Source organism: Carassius gibelio, chromosome A19 (genome assembly GCF_023724105.1).
Source record: "Carassius gibelio isolate Cgi1373 ecotype wild population from Czech Republic chromosome A19, carGib1.2-hapl.c, whole genome shotgun sequence".
In the NCBI taxonomy this organism is placed as follows: Eukaryota; Metazoa; Chordata; class Actinopteri; order Cypriniformes; family Cyprinidae; genus Carassius; species Carassius gibelio.
In genome coordinates, this window is record NC_068389.1 from 18,335,451 (window position 1) to 18,348,926 (window position 13,476).

A 13,476-nucleotide genomic window follows, 5' to 3' on the forward strand; every position below is an offset into this window, starting at 1 on the left:
TGTTGAAAAGCGACAGTCTATAATGATTTCAGTAATTTCTAAGAGGCATTTGCAGTTAAGCAGCTTTGTAAGGCTAGTTTCCGAGAGAGAGAGAGATAAAGCACAAATCAGACATTTTGAGCCTCAATCTCTCCCACTTTTCCCCAGTTCATATAAATAATGTCTGTATGAAGTCAGACTAGACACAACTCATTGAACCTGACCATAAAAAGGAGCAAGCGTGGAGAAGTACACATGGGAGCGTACAAACAAAACAAAGACATCTAGTTGCAAATAAAAACAGAATCTGGGAGGTTAATCCCCCCCCCCCCTTCTATTTAAATAAAATGTAAAACTGAAGATGAATGAACAGCTTTAAAATAAATCAAGCGCTTGACTTGATTAAGTAGGTCTGGGTCATTTCTGAGCTCATTATTACTTAAAAATATGTTTTCAGTCGCTCAGGTAAACAGTTGTCAGCTCCTCATGATAACAATTGCAAAAGGAGCATAAAAACCAAAGTACAGCTGGGTGAAACAACAATATAAATAACAAAGTTATGCCTCTTTGAGACAACTGCCATCGAAAGGCACCAGAAACACCTGCAGTTATTACGTTTCATCAACAGTACACAATAAAATTGTAATTTAAAAAATAAAAAAGGCGAAGTTGTTTTCAACTGCTCTTAATTAATTATAATTAAAGGTGGAATGAATTTAGACTGACATCAAGTTATTATTTTGTATATTATAGAGCACCAGCTCCCATAAAATTACCAAATGTAGCACAGAATCTTCAGTTTTCCTTGAATGTCTGGTATCAGAAGAGCAGGAGAAAAATACAGGAAGACTTTAGTCCAATACAAGCTTCTTCATCAACTAAAAAGCATAAATACATACATGCTAAGGAGAGGCAACAGAAAATGCTTGGAATGAATAGTGCCCTTTTGTGGCCAAAAAAAACAAAACAAAACATAGTACTCTTGTTGAATATTCCACCTTTGGAGGAAAGGAAATTAAACTTTCTTACTGTTTTCATAAAAAAAAAAAAAAAAAAAAAAAAAAATTCAGGTGGTGCTTCATTACGTCGTTTGCTACATTTGCAAATGTAAACGTTTGTCAGAGCCAAACTCAAGGCCCTTATTCAGATGCAAGTTCAATGTTGCATATCAACATCTCATGTAGAAAATACTCTGTACAATATATCAGGCACTGATAATATGGTTTTACTATTAACAACCTAGAAAAAAATATATCTTTTTAATTCCTTCCCAAATTTCTAGAGTAGAGAATTGCATCCCAGCAACTAAGGCAGCAGCTTGAAAGTTTTGATGGAATTCTGAGACTTGAGTTACCTAACCCTATAACTTCAACAACAACAACAAAAAAAAAAATTATGAAACCAACAAACAGAAAACTATAAGACATTTAGTATAATGTCAACTCGAGCCTGCCAGATTATAAACTAATGTTGTCTATTCAGCCAAACACATTCCCTGAGGATGCTGGATGTTTGAGGACGGCAGTCATTTATGCTGTTGCCATAGTGACAGACGACTGCCACTCTTTTCAACACTAAGCCACACATGCAGAAACACATCCTCATTTTGACCAGGACCAGGTAAGAGAACTTTCCATAAATCTATGAATACACACAACGATGAGAAACGAAGCGATAAACTGGAGAAGATGTACCTTGCTTACCTGGACTAATGAAAATCTATCTAGATTGAGTAGCTACATGTACCGATGTCTTTGTTTAAAAGTTTAAAAGTGTGTGAGTGTGTTTGTGTGTGAGCTCCCCCAGAAATGCTATGCTGACTGACGTTTCATGCATTGGCTGCTTAGGCACCGTGATCCGTCTTGGCACATTTCAAGCAAAAAGTTCAAAGCATTCATTTGAACAATCCCTCGCTTTCCTCGCTGCTCTAGTTGTGCTCAGATTGCAGGTTTGTAAAGCTCATTGGTTAGAGGGGTTGGCGTTGGCCTCGGGGGCGGCCCGGTGGAGGCCTCGCTGGATGTGGGTTGTGAAATCATACTTATCGGCACAAGCGTGCAGGCAGATACTGCACTGGAAGGGCCCGCCGTCACCATGGCAACTCATGTGCAGGGCGTACAGGACCTCGTCCAGGAAGACAATGCCACAGTGGGCGCATTTGCTTGAGATTTCATCTTGTGTGGCCTGATCAACCATCTCTGGTTTTGGGACTTGTGGAGAAAAAGAAGAGCATTCCTCTTCAGGTTCATCTGAGCGTTCTGTCTCCCGCTCTCTTTCAGAAGCAGGTGATGCCTGTTTCTCCTTGGTGACGAGGGTCCCATTGGGCGTAGGACTGGGTTTGGAATGTTTCATGGCTAGATCGAGAGGCGTGTCGCTTTCGGGTTCAGAAGGGGTTGGTGGGGGGAAATGAGGCGGTAAGCCGAAGGAAGGGTAAGGCACAAAGCTTTGGCACGGATTGGGAAGGCCAGCCACAGGGCTCAGGTAGTGGCCCGGGTTGCCCGGCACAGGCATCTTAGTCCAGAAGCGCAACCAGTCCGATTCATTTTGGAGGTCGTTGTGGAGGAAGGGCAGGCTTAAGAACGGATACTGGTACTTCTCGATAGGGCTTCCAGGAGGAGAGTAGCTGGCCTGCTTCGATGGACGCATGTACTTCTCAATAGGGCTGCCTCGTTCTGAGCCACCTTTGGCGTCGCTGCCCTGGGGTCCTGCGCTGAGCCCGTTGCCCTCGGCCCCACCGTCTGTAGGGCTCTTGTGCATATGCAGGGGTGGCATACGCTTGTGGATCTCCAGCGTCTGGTTGACGAGGAACGCGTGGGTGGAGCGGGGGCTAGGGTGACTTTTGGGTCCTGAGGGACCATATGCCTCGTATTTACCCAACTGGGCTTGGGCCTCGGCACGTGATAAGGACCCATCAGATCCTGCTTCCTCAGTCCTCCTCTCTAAGGGGCTGCCGTTGAGACGCTCCTCGCTGTTGACACGCTGCTGCTTGGACCCCACCTGCTCAGACTGGACAGGGTCAGGATTCAGACGCTTGCGTGTCCGTCGACGGATGATCTGCTCGCCGTTGTTTTGCTTGATAATGTTCAGCGGTCTAGGGGTCTGAAAAAGAGACATGCAAATTATTACATTTTGAAACAGGGGTCAATGACATGATGCATATTTTTCTTAACTATAAATTTATTAAAATAAACACATTCAATTCAGTTTATTCAACTACTATGATGATAATGCTTTAGAGTTTTGAGTGTTGTTTTCCCTCTCAAATTTTTCTATTTAGCTTAAACTGCAATAAAGTTTTGTAATAAAAAAAAATGTAGACAAGTTTTTAAACTAAAATAAATAAATAAGTAAATAATAAAAAAACAACAACAACACAAAGCTGCAAACCAGAGTTTCTGTGTTAAAAATGTAACATATTTTTAATACCAGATTTGGGTACGGTTCGTTACAATCTCCATGAGTGTGATCCAGACAAACAAATATTCACACGCTTCCCTAAACGTGTGAGACTGGACCTGATCTATTTACTGCCTCTCTGATCTAATATTGTGATTTCAGTGGAGTGATTCATCCCTTCTGGGACTCAAGAGGACGCACTCCTGTAATTAGGCTGGTTAGCATAATAATCTGCCATCAAATGGCTATTAATTACTGCTTTATTTTCATGTATACCAAGCTCAAAAATCAAGGCAGTACAGTGAGTTCACAAATATAAATGAGTAAATTATACAAGTGACTTTCAGCCTGTAAGCGAGAAATCAACTTCCTCCAAATCAATTTTGCTACTTCACAAGAAAAAGCCCAACGTAAAAGTATGTTCCTTCTCATTTCTCATCCTTTACGTCTATGCTAAAATGGAAACTACTGTGGTTGGAAAGATGTGAGATATGCATATTTCCTTCAGTGGCAGACCTGAAACACGGAGGAAATAATGGAGCACTTGTCTGTAATCTATTTTTCTGAGCTCAGATTCCTGAGGGGGAAAACTTCAGTAAGGTGACGCAACTCTTCTTCTGCACTGTCAGACACATTCTTCCAAGTCCTTGCTTGATGAAGAGATCACCCACGACTCACCCAGAGATAACTGGCAGAAGAACTATGTCACTCCCCTTTACCACCTTTTGACTAGTTGTTGACTTTGAGGTAGAGGCACATCGCAGGAATCAATCATGTATGGTAGCCACTTGATTTTGTAGCATTCAGATCCACTGTCATGTTTCTAGGCTAAGGAAAGCAAGCTCTCTCAAAGATGGGGAGGCTTGGGAAGCCTGATTATTCCAGTATGACAAAAAAGAAACTATAATTTCTCTGGTACCCATTTTTCCCTTAAAAGCTGGTAAAAATAATTTATGCAAAATTGTAGTTCAAACACAGCCGCCTCGACCAAGAAACAGGAGTTGCATAATTTCAATAATGTTTACCCACTGGGAACTGGAGTTAAATCTAAAACAAATCTTACTGTGTTGCTTCAGTTTAGTTAATGTTCTGTGATGTATGGTGTTGAAATGCAAGAGATCACTCTTTGGAACATGTCAGGCCTGTTGTCTTTCTGAAGAAAGGACCGGAATGAAAGCCAGACAAACAGAAAGAGTGCCCTCTACTGCTGGACCATGTCAGGCCCTCACTACACACTACAGACAGAGGGCATTCTTTCCTTTCCCAATCTATTTTTTTTTTTTTGTATCTCTTCAGTGTAATTTTCTAATGATTATTATTATTATTTTAAAAATGAACATCACTTGATTAATCAGTTGGCTATGAGTTCTTGACTTTTATGTTTCAAATATCATAGAAAAGAGACAATGAAGTCTCAAAGCCTTTGATTATATCTACAGTACTTTACTACTACAAAATGAATAACTGACTAGAGGGGGGATACGTTTGGTTATCCCTGTTCATTTAAAAATAAAATATACATGGATTTTATAGTATGAAGAAAACCAGAGTTCCTGTCCCTTTTTTGTCATATACATTCCAGTTTAATACATATTTATTATATTTTTCAATCTTTCTTTTCTTTTCTTTTTTCCTTTTTTGAAGTCTGCCAGAATTAGTGATTAGTGATTAGTGACTAATCACTAATTCTGGCACTAATCACTAATCACTAATTCTGGCAGACTTCAAAAAAGGAAAAAAGAAAAGAAAGATTGAAAAATATAATAAATATGTATTAAACTGGAATGTATATGACAAAAAAGGGACAGGAAAAAATACAAATAAAAGATGTTTGGCACTAAATGTGCATGACAATACCACCCCCCCCCCCCCACACACACACACAAATTCAAATAAATCAATAAAATTCTATGATAAATGCGTCCAGCACAAAAAGAAAAATAGCTCTAGAAGTCTCTTTTGTAATAACATATGATAGTGTAATATACCCGATTTATTTAATCTCATCTAGTTTTGACAGTTTAAGTACCTCAGCTAAAGACTTACAGGTATGTGTAAGTGTGAAACCAAGCAAGATTTATTTTTAAACAATGAAATGTATTAAATGCTCAAAGGAGCCTCGAAGGCCTGTCTCGACTGTGCTGTCTGTGAACAACCCTGTGCCGAATCTGGTTGCTATTCCAGATATTTCTTTCTACCTTTTGGGCTTCTCTTGTTCCAATGAGTGGTCAGAGTTCAGAAGCTGCAAGAACTTTTTGGAGAACGAATGACATATTCTTTCTGCATCCCACATAAAAAGTTCCATGATGGTGAATCAGAAAAAACGGAGGCAGCTGCACGTTTTATGTCGGGCATTGGCGCATGGCTACTGCGCATGTCCGGTCCTATTATTAGAAGATAAAATCTGAGAGACATTTATTATTGCAATGTGTTCTGGCACGAGGAGCCCAGACCTCCATTTAGGGCTCTCTACAGTGTGGTTTTATGAGGTGCTATTATGAAATGATTTCTGTACAGCATATAAAAGTTTTTATTCAAAAATATAAAAATACTACTGGAAACTGACTGCCAGACTGACGTGAAGGACACAGTCTCCGCTGACTTGCGTTAGCGTGCCATCAGTGAAACAGTCACTCGATTATTTATAAAACCGAGGAACCTAAAAGACTATGAGATATCTTCTACTAAACAGCCCCACCGCCTTTACTCCGCTTCAGAAATCAAACTGCCGAAAATGACTCAGCATCTTATAGCAGAAAACAAAAACAGAAACATCAGGCAAACAAATCCTGTAGCCAATCGACAGCATTTCGAAGGATCCCGAGGGCTTCGGAGAGACGTCTCCACAACTTGTTTATTAGCTTCTAGTGGAGTGTGACATGTACACAACCTGATGGTCCATTGCAGAAGCTACTTTAGAGTAAAAGTATACAGAGAAGAAAAAAAAAAAAGCCCTGAAAGAAAGCCTAAATGATCATTTAGTCCTCCGCTAGAAAGCACAGGCTTTAGCTCATCACACCACACAGCTGTAATCATCAAATATCATCAAAGGTGAGCACTGAGCTAGAACTAATAAAAGACAGATCTATGCTATTGCTAGTTTTGTATACAATCTGAGGGAAATACACATTTTCACCAGCACTGTATGAAGCCATTGCACAAATATGACTCTGGACCAAAAAAAAATAAATAATAATAATTGTCTTAGGTCGCTGGGGTATATTTTTAGCAATAGCCAAAACACATTGCATGGGTCAACATTATAGATTTTTCTTTTATGCCAAAAATCATTAGGATATTAAGTAAAGATAATTTTCCATGGGGATATTTTGTAAATTTCCTACCATAAATATATCAAAACTTAATTTTTGATTATTAATATGCATTGCTAAGAATTCATTTGGACAACTTCAAAGGCGATTTTCTCAGTATTTAGATTTTTTTGCACCCTCAGATTCCAGATATTCAAATTTATACTTAAGACTGGTTTTATGGTTGATTTAGTCACAAATGTAAATAAATAAGCTCAAGAAGAGTAAAGGCAGCAGTTCTCAATAATAGGTTTAAGCTCATAACAGATGACATGAAAAATATCAGAACCGTCATTAAACGTTCTGAAATGATAGTGCCACTTTAAACTCTGCCGTTGTCAAGACGAAAAGTGTGACTTATTTTCTGTCAGCTATCAACAATCAAATTTGAAATGCATGATTCATTATTTCCTGTGTTAATAAAGCACATACGAACACACCTTTCTGTGGTTTACATGTCACTTCTGTATAGCCTGTGCACTGGAAAGACTCCTGCACACTTTTTTTTCCAGTCACGCAACATGCCTCAGTCAAGCTAAATACAAGATACAGTTTGCAGTAGAAAAGTTGCAATACATGTAAACATGTTATGCAATACAATTACTTATTAAATTGTAGAACTTTTTATTTGTATCATTGTTATTCTTTTTATTATTGTACACTACCATTTGAGATATTTGTTGAAAGAAACAAATACTTTTATTCAGCTAGGATACATTATATTGATCAAATGAAGACTGGAGTAATTACTGCTGAAAATTCAGCTTTGCCATCACAGGAATAAATTACATTTTATAATATGTATTAAAACAGAACAAAATTTTAAACTGTAATATGTCCCATTTTTTTTCGTGTGCAACCAGTTATCGCCTGTGAGTCTGATTAGAGCTGAATAATAATTGAAGTCACTGTGTTCCACTCTCATCTAATTCATCTTCCCTCTGCTTTTAATAGCAGTGTGATCTCAGTTGTAAAACTGTCAAGAATTGTTCCCATTTCCCTAAAAGTCATAGCCACCCCACCTTTTCTGTCCCAGGAGCCCAGAGCAAAGACAGATCCAAGCATCAGTACAGCTGCTGCATCAATGAATGATGAAACTCCAACATAAATGTCAAAGTTAGAAAAACTTACAGCATGAGGAAACTTATTTACTCCAGACAGTGTTTAATGTGGGTCAGTAAATAGAGCGTACAGTATTTCACAGGCACGGCTGTGAAGCGCCCATTGATTGCAGGCTCTCTGATGAGGCGGTGCAGACAGACAGCCAGATGTGAGGGCCTGTGCTGGGTCAAGTTAGCATGACTCAAGCCACCAGGTGGCATGGCCCCTGAAAGAGCCTCTTGTGGTCCAGGCACTGTGGTGCCTAAACGCCTTACCCCAGCCGACCACACTGATTCAGTCAGCCCCCTGTTCCCGAGGCTGTGCCACCCAAGCACTGGTCCCGATACCCCGAGGCCACCGAGGCAAAAGAGTGCTTCCAACATTGCATATCAAGTCAGGAAGAAACCGTAACACTCACAGACTTGACCCAATTCTCATGGAGCGCCAAAGATTAAAATGCAAAAGCAACGTTAAGTCCAGCAACAGGCCCGAGCACAATGCTTTTTCTGTTTCTCCGGCTTAATTACTCAACATGTTGTCGAGTCTGTTTACCCATCATGTTTATCCAGACACAATTTCAAAGGAAATAGAAGAACACCAGAACACTTTCGAGGCTGAACACTAAGCTTTAGGTACAGCTGCAAATGTGGAAAAAATAGCTAATTCAGATGGAAATTTAATTGGGAGAGCAAAGAACGGAGGCGAAAAAGCTAATCAAATCAAGTAATTTAGTGACCGAGTACAGAAATCAGTTTCTTTTCTTTGTGCACAGTCCACACAGACTTACCCAAATAATTGATATAATAGTCAGCTTTATGCATTCATATATGTGACCATGGACCACAAAAGCAGTCTAAAGTGGCTGGGGTATATATTTAGCAAAAGCCAAAAAAAACATTGTATGGGTCAAAATTATTGATTTTTTTATTAAAATTAATTTCAACAACTTCAAAGGCGATTATCTCAGTATTTATTTATTTATTTTTGCACCCTCAGATGCCAGATTTTCAATAGTTGTATCTCGGCCAAATATTGTCTGATCCTAATAAACCATACATCAATGGAAAGCTTATTTATTCAGCTTTTATATGATGTCTAAACATCTTTGTATATTTAAATACAACAGTGCAACAGAATGTTATACTCTTGCATAAAGGACATTTTTTCAAGGAAATCTTGAAAGGAAAAGTTTAAAAATAAAAAAAAAGAAGAAGAATAATTCTGTCATAATTGTTTCACCCTTCCAAACTTTGACTTTCATAGACTTAAAGGCTTTGGAACACAAAAAGAGATATTTTTGCTAATTTGCTTTTTTCTTACAACGGAAGTGAATGGGTACTAAACATCTGTAACTTTATCATATGGAAAAAAGCAGCCATACTACTAAACATCTTCTTTTTTCACGCCAGGCTGTTGATCTAAATACAAATTCTTAAGTGACTTACCTGGTTAAATAAAGATTTATAATAAGAAGAAATTTATGTTTGGAACAACATGAAGCTGAATAAATGTTAAAGAAAGACTCCACTCGACTGGGTTTTAAGGTTGTGCCAGTAGGCATTGTGTCTCGGGTTTTAAGGTCAGGTGTTTGTTAGGACTGTGGGAAGTGGGGCTCCCAGCTGGTGCAAAATTACTTCCATAGGGCCATTAGCTGGCTGCAGGGCTGAGGAAGGCCAAAAGGGCTCTTCCCCCAGGGTCCTCGCCTGACAGCACAATAAAGCGATCAAACTAGGGCTGCTACGCTGTCACCTCTCTGTTCATTTTGAACTCTGTTTCTGTGATTTGTGGGTGGGCCGGCAAGGCGTTCTCGCCGTTTCTTGCACTGATGTTTTCTTAGTTTCCCCCCTTACCGAGTGCAGCTTCTGATAGAGGCCACACGCGTTGCACACGTAGCCACCGTTGGCATTCTTCCTCCACAGCGAGGTCTTGGTGGTTAGACAGTTGGCGCAGAAGACCCCCGAGCCCCGCCGTCTCTGAAATCATAAAAAGAGAGCCAAAATGAGTCAAAATAAAAGCAGGCTGAAAAAAAAAGAGGGATGGAGATTCATGCTCAGCATGGAGATGGGAGGTGAATGTAAATGACAAATCAAGAGAGGCAGAGGAAAAAGGAGAAAAAGGTCCCAAGACTCAGCAGGGTGTTGTTGGATATGGCAGCTCTGATGGAGAGGGACACAGTGTGTCCAATCAGAAAGCCAGGATGAGGCACAATTAATAGAACCAAGCTGATACACTAATTAACCTTCCCGTGATTAATAGGCTTTGTAAGATACCGCTGTGACAGCAACAACACCACCCACTTCAAACTGGTTGGCCCGCACCGGCCTGACAATAAATATTTTGATCTTTCAATAAATGTCTCTTCTCCAACACATGCATGACAGGAACCTTTAAATATATGGCTGGAACTCAAAATATCTAGTAGCTTGAAATATTGTACTCTACTGTGAGAGAAGGGAAAAAATAAACCCAAGTAGGGAAAAAAGGAAGAGAGATATAGCCACATGAATCATCTCCCGGGACGGGACAGAAATACCCGAGAGTGAATCCCGAGAGTCAACCGGGGCAAATCAAAGGAATTATCTCGATTATGGTCCCTGCAAAACTCATTTAGCCTTATAGAATGTGTACGATTTATTTAGCCTAACTTCAGACGGCTTGAGCAGGGAGCACATTTCTCCTGCCAGAAAACTACAATGCTCCTAATTGTGCTCTAATACATTTAGAATGGAAAGCTTTCTGCAGACATAATATTGGCTTCGAGTCGCTAGAGCTTTTTTGGCAGGGAAAAGGGCACTTGATTCATCGGGTGTTTCACAACATATCAGTATAAAGTTTTGGGGCGCCGCCAGCTTCCTATAGGGTAATTTTCCCATCCAGATGCGCCATTGGAGGGGCCCTGCATCAGCTAAACTAATTATGATCTCACCTTCTCTGATGCTTGCTCACTCTACACTTCGACATCTCCCATTAATCACACATACATAGGAAATGAATGTGAAAAGAGAATGAGGGACGGTAGCCCGCACAGCCATAAAGAATAAAAATGATGGCAATAACTTAATGAGATGGAGCAATGTTTTCCACGAGCTATCAACAAATGCAAAGTCACACCGACAACTGCCCTTTGCAACCACAGAGCATCATTCTGATGCACGCAGCATTTCAGACTGAGGGGGAGGGATCTCTTATGGTGCACATAAAAAGGTAGGCACACTCATTGTAGGTCCATAAACACACGTTTGTAATGCCTTGCAGCAACAATGACTCTCTCCTAACATTAAGCATTAAACTTATCCAAATCAAAGTCTTATCCCTTACAAAAAAAGTACTGTGTCATTATTATGGTATGTTGATGGTTTTAAATATTCAATTGTTACTTCAAATTACATTTTTAATTCCAAACCTGTATGACTTAAAAGTATTGGACTGTCCCTTTTAGACTGTAAGATATCTGGCATATAATAAATACATCACAAATACCGTGCTGGAAGATTATCTCAAAATCGAATTATGGCTCATTTACGTCAGAATTGGTGCTTTCTTACAACCTTTAAGCGAAAATGTATATATTTTCTGATCTCAGTGGGGTTTTTAGAGGGCCACATGCTAGTCCTGACAGTTTAGACATGATTGATTGATTTATTCTTTCCTATCCTGTTCTAGCGTTACAAGCAAAACAAAGTGTCCGTCATCAGCTTTGTGGAGTTCGCTCCCTGGCCTTCTGGGTTCCAGAGCCAAATCACTCACATGTGTTCCCTCCGCCTGGCCTGCAGTCATTGTACAACAGCCACAGAGAGTTAATATACATACAACCTACACACAGTGTGAGCACAACTGATAATTTATCTTGTTGGTCAAATCATTCATTTGCTCTGGGCCTCCTGTTCAGCCATCCAGAAAGCTTATATGGTTATGTATACAGTGAGTCAAAAGCTTTGGATTTAAAACAATATAAATCAAAAGCTCTGTCTCTCAGAGCCAACACTAAATCAGAATGAAAGGCTGATCGAGTCTGCATCTGACTCTGGTGTCCACTACTAACAATGACTGTTTCAGTGTTAGAATTAATAAGACTCTTAAATTAAACAATCCTGAAGACTCTATTTTCATCAATGGAGAAAATAAATGAAGCAATAAAAAAAATTAGAAGACTTTTTTTTATCCTATCCATAGAGTGTGTGTAAATATATTTTAAAAACAATCCTAAGTTAGTCCACAACAATCATCTAAAGGAAAATTATGCAAAATAAGCAAGCTGTAGTGACAGTTCATTACATTTTAAGCAGGGAGGCGGGATCAAATAAAAGTGGGAGTGTCAAGTTGATATGTGAATGTGTTGAGGAGCGGGTCTTAGGTCAATTACACAGGAAACCCCAGAAATAGCCTTCTCCTGCTGAACGGTGCACAATCCCAGACTTCCTTTTCAATTATCAACTAAACCGGTCTGCCATCTGTAAAAACGAATGCTTACCTTGCCTTGCCAGGTTCTGCTTTTTGTTTTTATCTCTTTCTCTCTCCATTACACTTAAAAAAACGACAAGTAGGCAAGAGAAAAAAAAGAAAAATCCCATGCACATTCGACTTGCTATCTGCAGCTGCTCACCAAAGGAAAAGGAGGGGAGGCGAACGAGAGAAAGCCCTGATTGTCTTTGTTTTCCCAAAGTGTGGGGCGATTTTTCTCGCCTGCCACGTCTGGCCGTGCTGTGAGGTGATGCATTGTTTTTTTTCTCCACGGGCTAGAGGGGCCTCAGAGATCCCAGGTCCTCTCTGTTTCCTGGCCTGCTCCAGTTTATCACTGTATCTGCTCTCAGCGCTGCTCTCACTATCTGGTATCCGTCACGGCCTTCACTAGGTGCCATGCATTATCACGCAGCACTGTCACTGGTTAAAACACCACTAATCATAATCAAAACAAACTTTTTTGCTGTCCTTTTATCCACACTCAGGATGAGGTGAAATAATAGGCTGGATTAGGTATTTTTTGGGATCATTTACTTCCATACAGCGAGGGGCTACAACCAAAGTATGCGTACAGGTAGCGCAAGGTTAGAGGTATTCGCAGTAAACAACAAAATGGCTGTTCTTGTTTGCATTGCGGGCTGTGATGAATGACCCTGCTGCACTCTGCCACTTTCTGTGGGTGTAGCCTGTGCATTCTGTTTGTACGTGATTGATTACGCATGCCTTACACTACGCGCTTTAGGGAGTAGGACTAATTCGGTCCTGGTGAGAAGAATCTGGAGTAATTAGAGGCAGGACCTAATTACATCTATTTATTTAACGAGCATGCTCCCACAATCCCATAAAGCTCTCCATTAAAAGCTTCTAGTCTCAGGTGAAAGAGGCGGGGAAGAAACATCGCACCTTTCTGTCTTAAACCTATTAGCATAATCAACTGCTCTCGAGGTTTTGCAACCGTTTTCACATCCATTGTCGACTTTCGGTACTCGACAATGCGCCATCTATGAAAAATGTCTGTTTTAGAGTTGAAGATAATAGCTGGATTTCCAGCAGGGAGATTTCCAGGCCTCTGCAACATCAATCCCATAGTCAGTTTTGGTGAGGTGGACAGCAAAATCGTGCCTAAAAGCGGAGGCAGTTAAAATGATGAGGGGAAGCAAGGGATGCTTGGAGACTGACACCCATCACAGATGTAATATGTGAAAATAACGGCTAATGGTGCATTTGGCAT

General features: G+C 40.1%; 1 protein-coding gene across 6 annotated transcripts in view; it reads right to left on the reverse strand.

Moving 5' to 3' along the window:
* Nucleotides 1–1,020: 1,020 nt before the first annotated feature.
* LOC127935195 (zinc finger transcription factor Trps1-like) overlaps nt 1,021–13,476 on the reverse strand; it is a 102,791-nt gene continuing 90,335 nt past the window's right edge. For all 6 annotated transcript variants that reach the window (XM_052532855.1, XM_052532858.1, XM_052532856.1 and 3 more), the window contains exons 6-7: nt 9,635–9,757; nt 1,021–3,075 (exon numbers count right to left, since the gene is read on the reverse strand). In XM_052532855.1, the coding sequence (XP_052388815.1) occupies nt 1,939–3,075; nt 9,635–9,757 (1,260 nt within the window). In that variant the 3' untranslated portion in view covers nt 1,021–1,938. The remainder of the gene's footprint in view (nt 3,076–9,634; nt 9,758–13,476) is intronic.